At 56.7% G+C, this 10,643-nt stretch overlaps 1 protein-coding gene across 2 annotated transcripts in view; it reads left to right on the top strand.

The window, feature by feature from the left end:
• The first annotated feature begins 2,601 nt into the window (after window positions 1–2,601).
• The window catches only part of SLC43A2 (solute carrier family 43 member 2), a 28,972-nt gene continuing 20,930 nt past the window's right edge, over window positions 2,602–10,643 (top strand). Inside the window, exons 1-2 of one of the 2 annotated variants that reach the window (XM_061470036.1) lie at window positions 2,602–2,692; window positions 4,287–4,481. In XM_061470036.1, the coding sequence (XP_061326020.1) occupies window positions 4,322–4,481 (160 nt within the window). In that variant the 5' untranslated portion in view covers window positions 2,602–2,692; window positions 4,287–4,321. The remainder of the gene's footprint in view (window positions 2,693–4,286; window positions 4,482–10,643) is intronic. The other variant, XM_061470035.1, reaches the window with a different exon arrangement.

Raw genomic sequence — 10,643 nt, 5'->3', positions numbered from 1 at the left:
TCACGCACTGCTGTCATTACAGCACCAAATATTGTGGTATAGGAATAAACCCGCTCATCCTGGACCCGCGCACCCTCCTGCCCACAGCCCCGCTCTGTTTTGACGCTATGATACGACAGGGGCAGGGACAGCCCCACATGTTACTTATAAGCAGCCGTTTTTCCTGCCCTGATCCTATTTCCAGCCTGGGAGCAGAGTGATGCTGTGCCAGAAGGGAACGTCACACGAGCTGGTTCCCCCCGGGTACAGCATGTGAAGAGCTGACAACGGCCTTCTCTGACATGGAAACAAGCACCCGGCCTTGAGAAAACGCTGCCGTCACGTCCCAGGGGCTCAGTGCTAAGCAGGATGTGGCCCCTGCTTGAAGATGGGGAGAGGTGGATTTGCGGCGTGGGGCTGGTGTCTTCTCCCTGGGGATGCTTCCTGATGTGGTTTGAATGCTGGGTGAGGGAAGGCTGCAAGTCAGGGCTGGTGGGTGAGGGAGGAGTTAACATCTTCCCGTGCTGGATCGATGGCTGAATCCCACTGAAGCCAGCCCCCGGGAAGCTGTTCCTTCTATCCACAAGCAAAGAGGTGTCCGTGCCTTGCGGAGGTAGGAGCAGCCTCAAGCCATCCCTAATGGCCACGGGGATCTGTCCCCATCACCGCAGCCTCATCATCTCCTTCCGAACTGCCTGAGCTCTGCTTTAGGAGAGGACCACATGGGAGCCTCCCTGGGTGGCCGGGCAGGAGCCGTCAGCTCCCATCCAGCCTAAACTGATTCCTGGCTGCTTTCTATAAATGTCTCTCTGTGTCAACGCTGTTCTTCAGCTCCACTTTGTTTTTCTTCTCTCCATGGTGTTTACTCAGGCCCCGGGTGTATTTATAGCTGGCAACAGATCATCTGATAGCTCCTTTGCTCCTTCTAGGAGAGGAAAACCAACCCCCCCCCCCAATATGCTCCCGCTGTACCAAAGGGTTCCCGTGTCCCCAGACAGCCCCTGCGCCCTCCTCGTGCTCCTTCCCATCACCGTCCATGTTTCTTGGATGCAGAGCTGGGTGCTGAGCTCTCCCGGGGGGCTCCCTCCCCGTCTGCTCAACCCCATGCCCAGCTCCAGGCTCCTTGTTTCCTTTGGGCTTTGTTTTTGTTTGTTTCTTTGCTTTGGCTTAAATCCACTTCCCAGCCATTGCGAGGCTCTGACCCTCATCCCACAGCCAAGCCTGAGGAGTTTCCTCTTCCCAGCCGCCCCTGCCTGCCCCTTCCTCAGGGATGCAGCAGCGGGAGCGTGTCCGGTGTCCGTCTGGGAGGTGTTTACCTGCGCCAGGCCCCGTTTCCACCTCCTCTGGCTGGGAAAACTTCCCTTCGCATGATTTCCAGGGATATTTGTCCACCTCCTCTGGCCCGGGGCCCGGCTGATGAGTGATGGGTTTACGGCAGGACTGGAAATCCCACAAAGGAATGCTCTGGGAGCTAATTTGGTGTAAGGAGAGGGCAGGGCTCTGAGCTCGGATGCAAAGAGCTCTCGCACTGCAGTGATCTGATTTATTTAATGGAATAGCTGGTGCTGGGGGCCGGCGGGTTCCAGGCTCCTTACCCCCAGTCCCGGTCAGCCCCGGGCTTGGTGCTGGGTCCCAAAACGGGCTTTTTAGGGTGCCTGTAACCGCTGCGGATGAGACAGCAGCGGGTGCTGCTGCTACCGGAATAGCTCCTTGCGCTCCGTACGAGCAGGAGCCGGTCGAGACCGGCAAGAGCCGGTACGAAAGCCCGCAGGGACCTCCCCGCCGAGCCGGGAGGCGGAGATGGGCGGGCGGTGGGGCTCCAGCCCATCCCGCTCCACCGTCACCTCCCGTTTTGACCCGTTTCCCCCGTTTTTAAGCCAAGGGTCCGCTTCCCCCCCCCCCCCCCCCCCCCCCGGGGGTGTCTGTCCCGGCGGTGCTCGGGTGTCGGAAACAACGGGTACAACGTTGGGGTGTGTGGATGTGTTAGGAGAGGCCGGGGGCAGCGAGGGAAGGGGATAGCGGGGGGGTTATAGGGCGGTAGCGGGTGACTATAGGGGGATACCGAAGGGTACCGGGGGGTTATGGGGAGGATATGGAGGGTTCTAGGGGGGTATCAGAGGGTTCTATGGGGGGGTATGAAGAGCTATAGGGGGGTATCTAGAGGGTTATATGGGGGGTATGAAGGGCTATAGGGGGGTACTGAAAGGTTGTAGGGGGGATATGGAGGGTTATAGGGGGTATCAGAGAGTTATATGGGGGGGTATGAAGGGCTATAGGGGGTACTGAAAGGTTAGGGGGGGATATGGAGGGTTATAGGGGGGGTATCAGAGAGTTATATAGGGGAGGTATGAAGGGTTATAGGGGCGTACCAGAAGGCTATAGGGCGTATATGGAGGGTTATAGGGGGATATTGGAGGGTTATATGGGGTGTATGAGGGGCTATAGGGGGGTCGCGGAAGGTTATAGGGGGGATATGGAGGGTTATATGGGGGGTATGGAGGGTTATATGGGGGGTATGAAGGGGCTATAGGGGGGTACCGGGGTGCTATAGGGGGTACCGGGGGGCGCGCCACTGGCACGGGCAGCATCGGCGCGCTCACCCATTGGCTGGCCACGGACCAATCAGCGGCGGTGGCTGTTTGCTCCGCAGGACGGATAAAAAGCCCGGGGTGGGACCGCGGCGGCGCGGAGCGGAGTCGGGGGGCGGCCGAGGGTGAGCGGCGGCGAGCGGGGAGCAGCGGGGCTCCTATGGGGCTGCCCCGTGGGGCTGCATGAGGAGGAGGCCTGCGGGGGTTGATGGGGGGGAATGGGGTGTTCCGGGGTGCAGCGGGGGCGTGCGCGGGTGGGAATGGCGTGAATCGGAGGAGGAGCGGGTGGATGGGGACGGGGCGGGTGCATGGGAGCGATCGGTGGGGTGGGAGCGGGGTGAATTGGGGCTGGGGGCAGGATGCAGCAGGGCTCGTTTGGGAGAGTGGGGGGGGGGGGTGTGGGGTGACTGGGAGAGAAGGGGGGGTCTGGGTGCACCGGGGTTGGTATGGGGATGGGGCTATAGGAGCAGAGGTGAGGAAGAGGAGGAAATGAGCCGGGGGGGGGCTTTATGGCTGGAGGGGGAGCCTGTGTCCTCCCCTACCCAAAGCAACCAGGGCTGGGGCCTCTGTGCTGTGGAAAGCCCTGAGGAGCTGCTTTAGGCTGTGTGGCACCAGTTGGGTTTCCCCTTAGTGCATGCTCTGGGCTGGGAAGCGGCTCAGCTTGTCTAAAATGGCCACTTGCCTCATAGCCCTGGGGCTGCTGCATCTCGAGGCTCTCCAGAGCAGCCCCTGGTCTGGTCCCAAATCATCCTTATGGGCCCTAGGAACTGGGGCTGGGAGCTGGGACAGTTCATCCCACTGCAGCATCCGTAGGGCATGTCAGTGTGCCGAGGTGGAGCAGTGTGGGATGGGATGGGGCAGGCTGGTGCAGCCTTGGCCCCTGGATGGGTGGTCTGGTAGTTAGCAAAAACGGCTCCTTGATGAGCCATCTTGGGTACAGTATATGCATAATTGTATATAAACTGCATTTATAGGACTGATAGTACAGGTTTAGTGGTGGACTTGCCAGCCCTGGGGTAACCATAGAGCCATGGTTTAGGTTGAAGGGACCTTAAAGCTCATCCAGTTCCAATCCCTGCCACGGGCAGGGACACCTTCCACTAGAGCAGCTTGCTCCAAGCCCCTGTGTCCAACCTGGCCTTGAGCACTGCCAGGGATGGGGCAGCCACAGTAATGCTGGACTTGATCTTAAAGGTGTTTTCCAACCTGGTTGGTTCTGATCCTATATAAGACCCCATGCTCACCTTCCAGAGCAGCTCTGTGCGCCTGCATGGGGCAGAGCAGACCTGGTGGGTCACTAAAGTGCTGTGGGGATCCCAGCCTCTCCCTTAAGCAGACATGAGATTGAAGCCCCCTGCTCTGGCATTGATTCATTAATGCCTTACAATGGGCTGCTCACCCCGGGCAGGCGATGGGCGGTGGGCTCCGGGCAGTTGATCCTTGCTCCATTTCCATACCTGGTGTTCAGGAGGTGGAACGGAGTCCTTGAAGGCTCCTCTGTCACCCTGTGTGCACCAGAGGGGCTGCTCCAAGGGCATCGGTGCTCCCGCATCCCTCCAGGTCACTTGGGCAGGCTGGTACCTGCAAGAACGAGTTTGACACCTGAGTGCCTTGTATTCACAGGCAGGTTTGCTTGTGTTCCACTGGGGAGATCTCTTAACCGGGGCTGGTTTGCACTCTTTGAGCAGTGGATGATGGGTGTTGTTCTGGTCCCTGCAGGTTAGGACTGATCGAGGCCATCATCCCACCCAGCCATGGCACCCACACTGGCTACGGCCCATCGCCGGCGCTGGTGGATGGCATCCACAGCCATCATTGAGAGCCTGCTCTTCTCTGCTGTCCTGCTGGGCTGGGGCTCCCTCCTCATCATGCTGAAAGCAGAAGGGTTTTATTCCTACCTGTGCTACGAGTCGGGTAAGGATGCTCTGGAGACTCATGTGAGTAAGGTGCTGATGAGGTTTGGTGCTGTGGGATTGACTGGAGCAGGGCTGAGCTCCAGGTTTGCCCTGGGGCAGAAGGAAGGGATGTGTGCTCCTTCCTAAAGCCAATGGCATCCTTGTGATGCGCCTGTCCTTGTGGTTGCTTTGCAGAGTGATTGGAAAAGAAGCCTTACAGATCAGGTAAAGGCTTTTCTGACAGCCTTTCCCACTTGGCCATGGGGTCTTCCTCTGCATCTGGAAGATGATGACTTGTGGGGAGGGTGTTCTGAGTTTGTAGAAGGAAACTATAGGTGTTCTCTCCTTAGTGGTAGGAAAAGAGCATGGGTGACCGTAGGATTAGGGGAGCCCAGTGCTGCTGTTGGGGGAGACGCTGCAGAAGTAAATGCTGTTGATGCTTTGTTCCTTTCCCTCTTCAAACACCCAGGATGTGCTTAAACCAGGTTGTGTCTCTGAGGGCTTGAGATCCACCTTCTGGCCCCAGCAGAGGAAGCAGTTGTCTGTGTAGCAGCCACATCCTTGCCAGGAAGGAGGCGATCCTGTGGTGTGGGAAGGATAACCCTGGGAACACCAGCGTGTAGGTGGATGGGTATCCCAGCCGGAGCAGGGAGAGGATTGTGGGCAGGGGTGTCCCACAGTGGGGTTAAAAGCAACCTGAGGGTAAAGGTGTGGTGTGGGTTTGGAAAGCTGCTTCGGTGACAAAGGTTTGCATGTGCACAGGGAAGGGAATAGCAAAGAGAAGGGAGGCAGGAGGTAGGTGTCTGGGCTGTGTGATGGTGGATCGGCCCATGGTGAGCATGGGGATGGAGGAGGAAGCATAAGGGGAAGAAAAGGGGTTGGAAATAAGTGCATGGACCCTCAGTGGGCAATGGCTGAGGATAGAGGGGGAAGTGTGAAACGCAGTGAGATGCTGGTGCACTTGGTAGACATGGAAGTGCTCGAGTCCTCCACCAGCTTGGCTGCTTGATCTCCATCCTGTGCTCTGCTCACAGTGTGCACGTCACTGGGGTGGTGAGGAGGAGTCCTCAACCCTGGAGACTGTTTGGTAGGGCTTGTTATCTGCAAGCCACAGTGACTGTGTCCTGAGCCTGTGGAAGAGATCCCATTAAACCTATCAGGCAGAGGCTTTCTGCCTCCCAGATAAGGCACACAAGGGTTGATAAGCAAACGCTGACTGTCTCCTAAAGCAACCCTTTTCCTATCTGCTTCCTGACATGAGCCCTGCTTCCCTTGGGGCCCACCTCCTACCCTTTGCTTTGATGGCTTTCAACTCGTCTACCTTGGCCCCAAATCAAGATTCACCTCTGCTCCTCACCCCTCTTTGCCAATGGCTCTCCCCCACAGGAGTGCTACGGAACCACAGGGATAATGCAGATGTTTGGCCTATGGTGAAATTGCAGCCCTAGGGGGGCAATTCCTTCCTCCCAGGGACCAAGCTGTGCCCTGAGGCAAGAGAATGGAGCCCCTGTAGAGAAACCGATGCAGCCAAATGTTCTCATTGTCCTCAAATATGTGGGCATGCTGCTGGTGATGAGGCTGGTGAGGAGCATGGAGGACCAGTTACACCGGTTTCCTCCTTTATCCCTACTTATTCCCTTCCCTTCCTCTGTTTGTGTCATAAACTCGGTTGGGAAGAGCCCTGGCTCCCTGCGTGGGGGATGCAGCCGCCCCGCAGTGCTCATTGAATGATCAGCACCAAGCTGAATTCGACCTTGGCTGGGATGAGCGGTTGCCTCTCTTCGTGTAACCCATGGCACCCCGCAGCCTCGGCGTGAAGCTCGGTGCAAGCACATTATAACCGCTTGCCTTTGGGCACTTGTTGCTGATCCTGTTGTGCATGCAAGAACTGCAACGACCACAAGAAGAAGAAGAAGAAAAGAGACTTTTCCTATTGAGCCAAAGGTTCTTGGCCGGGCTTTCCATTCGTCAGCAAAAGCTCTTGCACTTTGTGATGCCTTCCAGTGAAACGCAGACCTTGTCCCTTCTGCAGGCTCCTCTGTGAAGGTAGCAGAAAGCGACTGCCATCCATGAAGGGCTCCTTGTCTTCCTCTTGAATCTCCCCTTTCCCCTGCCTGCCCTTGGCTCCTGTTGGGCTTCGCTCGGCCAATGTGCAAACACGCGGGCTCTGCCAAGCCCTTAACGCTGCCGTGAGATGGAAATGCACATCCAGACACCACGTCCCCTTAAAGCAGTTGTGCTTGGGAGGGGTTGTCCCGGCTCCGGTGGCAGGTTTGACCACATCCCATCCCAAGAGGTATGCTTGAAATCTGCTGACAAAGAGGCTGTCCGTGGCACTTTGTTCGCCTTTTAACTTTACTACGCTACGGCTTGGCCTTTAACCGCCTGAAGCAGCATCTTTTCCTTGGTGGAAGCGCTGATTCCGCAGTCTTTATCGGGATTTGGGCCTTATCGGCTGCTGGGGAGCTTGATCTGGTCGTGGCTTTGTGCTGTGCTTGGGATTAAGGGGCTGGAGGCTTGGCTTTGAGATGTTTAAAAAAGCAATCTTGAACCTGCTCACACAGAGCAGAGATAAGGAGCTGCTTGAACAGAGGACCTTCCTCTGAGCCAGGGCTGCAGCAAACCCAAGGGATGATAAGCTAATTCACTTACAGCAGGGCAGTGTGCCTGACCGTGGGCATAGGTGCTGCCTTACGGCTCTTCGCTGTTATGTATGTGCTCTGTGGCGGAGAGCTCGAGGTTTGAAGGTCCCTTCCAAGCTGTCAAGATGCAGGGGCAGGCTGTGCCTGTGGCCCTGTCAACAGGAAGAGAGCGAAGGCGGTAGATGCTCCTTGTGCAGGAAACACGCTGCGTTGAGCAGCAGCTTTCGGTGCTCTTGAAGCTGCAAAATGAAACCACAGCTGGGGAGAGAAGGGGAGTTTAACCGAGTTCAGCTCTGTTATAGAGGCTTTCATCTGAGTGCAAAGAGAGGGGCATTGTGGAGGTGCCGGGCAGGGAAGGACACCCCAACGCATCGCGTATAAAGCAAGAACATCTCCTCCCAGTTCCCAGAAGTATGACACCATCCTGAGAGGGGAAAACATGTTCCTATGTGGGCAGGCTGCTGAGCAGTCGTCTGTACACATCCTTCCCTGGGACTTCATTTCAACCAATGCTCCCAGTCTGTTTGGCCCCGATTTATTTCTCTGCCCCCTTTAACAGTCAAAGGGGAGGGTTGTGGCTGTGCCCCACAGGGCCGTTGGGTGGCTGGGGGGGTCCTCCTGTTTCAGTGTGATCCATGAGACAAGGAGGCAGTGCTGGAAAGAGCCGGGCGCATTCCTCTGCTGTGCGCTTGGGATTGGAAGAGGTCGGTAAAGAGCAGTTAATGATTGACCCTCTTGTGGAACCTACAGCACTTAATTTGGGGAGAAAGGGTGACTTTAAATGTTCCAGTAAGAGGCTGAACAAATCCCAGCGCCGAGCTTGACATAAAAGATTACCAAGGCAGCCGGAGCTGTCATTCTTTAAATAGTAACTTGAACTACTAATTGGGCAGTAGAAATCCTGCTGCTTGGTGGAGGGGGGGGGGGGGGAAGCGGTGTAAAACCAGCCAGGATGTTCTTGTAATTGCCAATAAAGACTTGGAGCTGCTTCCAGCTTCGGGCAGCCAGCAGTGAGCACGCATGGGTGGCTCTGCTGCGTGGCGGCCCCGGCGCCCGTGCACGCAGGTGGACTTGGCTTTGGGGGTGGCATCGCTGTCAGTGCGTGGAGTGCACTGATCCGGAGCAGTGATTGCGGGGAAGTGCTGTTTGCTGTGCCCGGGTGCGTTAGGGAGGTGAGCAGTTAGGCAGGTTCTCTGCCCATTAATCTCCTCCTAGGTGCATGCCGTGTGCCGCTGAGCCGCCGGCGCGTGAAGCCTGCGCTCCGCAGTGAGGTGGCTCTTGGCTGGACCCGGTGCGTGCTCCCGCAGCCCCTCCAATGTGTTTCTATTTGTGGCGATGGATCAAGGGGTGTCAGGGTGCCAAGGGCTGCTTGAATCGGTTCCATTGCCTCTCGCTGGATCTTCCCTTGTTGCTCAGGGGCTGCTTCTATTTTCACAAGCCGTTTGTACTTCCACACAGCGCAGTGGCCTGGCCCCTCCTCGGAGCTGGCTGTGAACAAGGTGCTTGGTACAAGCAGGGGCTGCGGTCCGGGGGCCCTGTTCCCAGTTTTCCTGGCTGCAGGAAGCCTTTAGGAAGGTCTGAGTCCCCCTCAGTGTGTCCTCTTTGCCTCCTGGTACTGCTGCTCATCGTGCATGCCACGGGAGGGTCTGCAGCAGGAGGATGCTATGGGAGCTCCTTGGGGTCATGTTGTAACTGTAGACATCAGTGCATGAACAGGAATTCATCTGTCCAGGCTTTAAATGCTGACTGCTTCTGCTCTGAGGTCTCTATGGGGAGGGCTGACGGGCTCCTTAACACACGCAGCCAGAAGCTAAAGGTCATTGCACTGTCCCCATCCCTCCATCCTCCTTCCACTCCGCAGCTGAGCTGAGTGCTGACACAGGGAAACCACAACTCCTTTGTCACTGTTTCACCCCAACTCCTTGTTTTCCCAAGTTTAACCTCTCTCCCACATCTGTTCCCTATGGGTTTTACCTTCGTGGGGAGCCCCAGCAGCCTGGATGCTGTGGGCGAAGCTGTGTGCCTGTGCTTGCCTCGTGGAGACGGGTGTTTAATCACGAGTTGGTGTTTAAGATCCTGAGCAGCACCAAGAGGAGATTGTGAGGGAAAGCTGGATGAAACGGATGGAGACGTAGTGGGAAAGCTGCAGAGAGCCTCCCATGTCTGCCCAGGGCTGATCGGTGAGGATGTGAGGTGGGAACCTCAGGCTGGAGCTCTGGGATGCTGAGGGAACACGTGGGATATCTGTTGCTTACTCTGGACAGGGCAAGGGAATCATGGAATGGTTTGGGCTGGATAGGACCTGAAAGCTCATCCTGTTCCAAGCCCTTGCAGAGGCAGGGACACCTTCCACTAGAGCAGCTTGCTCCAAGCCATGTCAATGGAGAGAAGTGCCACGTGCCTTCCCTGCAGCGCTGGGAGGGGACAGAGGGAGGTTTGCAGGACAGCCTCCAATTCCTGCTAATCCCTGATGAAGGAAGGTGGAGCGGGGATTGTTTGCAATGGACACAAAGCTGGGAGGGTTCTTTGGAGCAGCTGGGAGAGCCAAGGTGGAACCAGTGACGTGTGATGCCAAGGATGGGGTAGAAGGGAAGGAGGAGCGGATGGGGCTGTGTGATCTCAATGGGGGGGCATGAGCAGCCAAGGGGATCTCCTCCACAGATGCTCCAAGCAGTGAACATGAAGCCACTTGTACGTGGGGGATTCCTACTTAGTTAACGCTAACCAGGGCTCACTGGGATTCTCTGGTGCTGCTCCGTGTGGATGTAAGCCACTTCTCTCTGTTCCTCCTTTAATATTGAACTCCATCCGATCCATTATTAAATAGGGAGCAGTTTTACGTTGCTGGCTTGTGGCAGCGGTAGGAAAGCAAGTGCTTTGTCATAGCAGCCCAGGCTCCAAAGGCAGATAAGCACTGGGAGGAGGAGAGGTGGAGTGCAATGGGCTTAATGAAAGCCTAAAGGCGCCTGTGCCGGCGTGGGGTTGTAAAGCACCTCGGGACAGGCTTGTAACAGGAGCGGAGCTAACAGGAGGCATTAAAAGTGCTGCTGCAGAGAAAAGGGAACTTGTGCTTTCTTCCTCTGTTTTTCAACTGTCCCGTTCCTGCCTCTGTTACACAACGTGGCTCTGTTCAGCGTGGGAGCTTGCGGAGTTCCTCATGGGAGGGCGAGAGCTGAAAGCTGGAGATGGAGTTGATCCGTATGGCCCAAACCCACTGGGAAAGGATGGGAAATGGGGCAGAAGTTAAAGATGCCTCAGTCGTGTGGCGAACAGAAGGCAGGTGAGCTGCCAGCCCTCCTGGGAGCAGGGTATGAAAGCCAGGAAGGAGGTTTCGGAGCCAGAGCAGTCGGGAAGCGGGGTGGCTGCTGCAAAGCCATCCCTCATCCCCGTGCCTGCAGTGAGGGTAGGAAGCTTTTCATTTGAGCAGGCTGCTGCTCTGTGCCAGGCCTTGTCAACTCCGTGTCTGGCTATATATAACTGCCTTAGCTGTGGGTATTGTGCCTGGTTTGGTTAGGGGAAGGAGCTCTGAGAACATGCTG

Source organism: Pezoporus flaviventris, unplaced genomic scaffold, assembly GCF_033815535.1.
Source record: "Pezoporus flaviventris isolate CSIRO_AGI_PZ_B2104156 unplaced genomic scaffold, CSIRO_AGI_Pfla_v1 ptg000063l, whole genome shotgun sequence".
Lineage (NCBI taxonomy): Eukaryota > Metazoa > Chordata > Aves > Psittaciformes > Psittacidae > Pezoporus > Pezoporus flaviventris.
The sequence above is the reverse complement of the archived record's forward strand: the minus strand, read 5'-3'. Positions and strand labels throughout refer to the sequence as shown.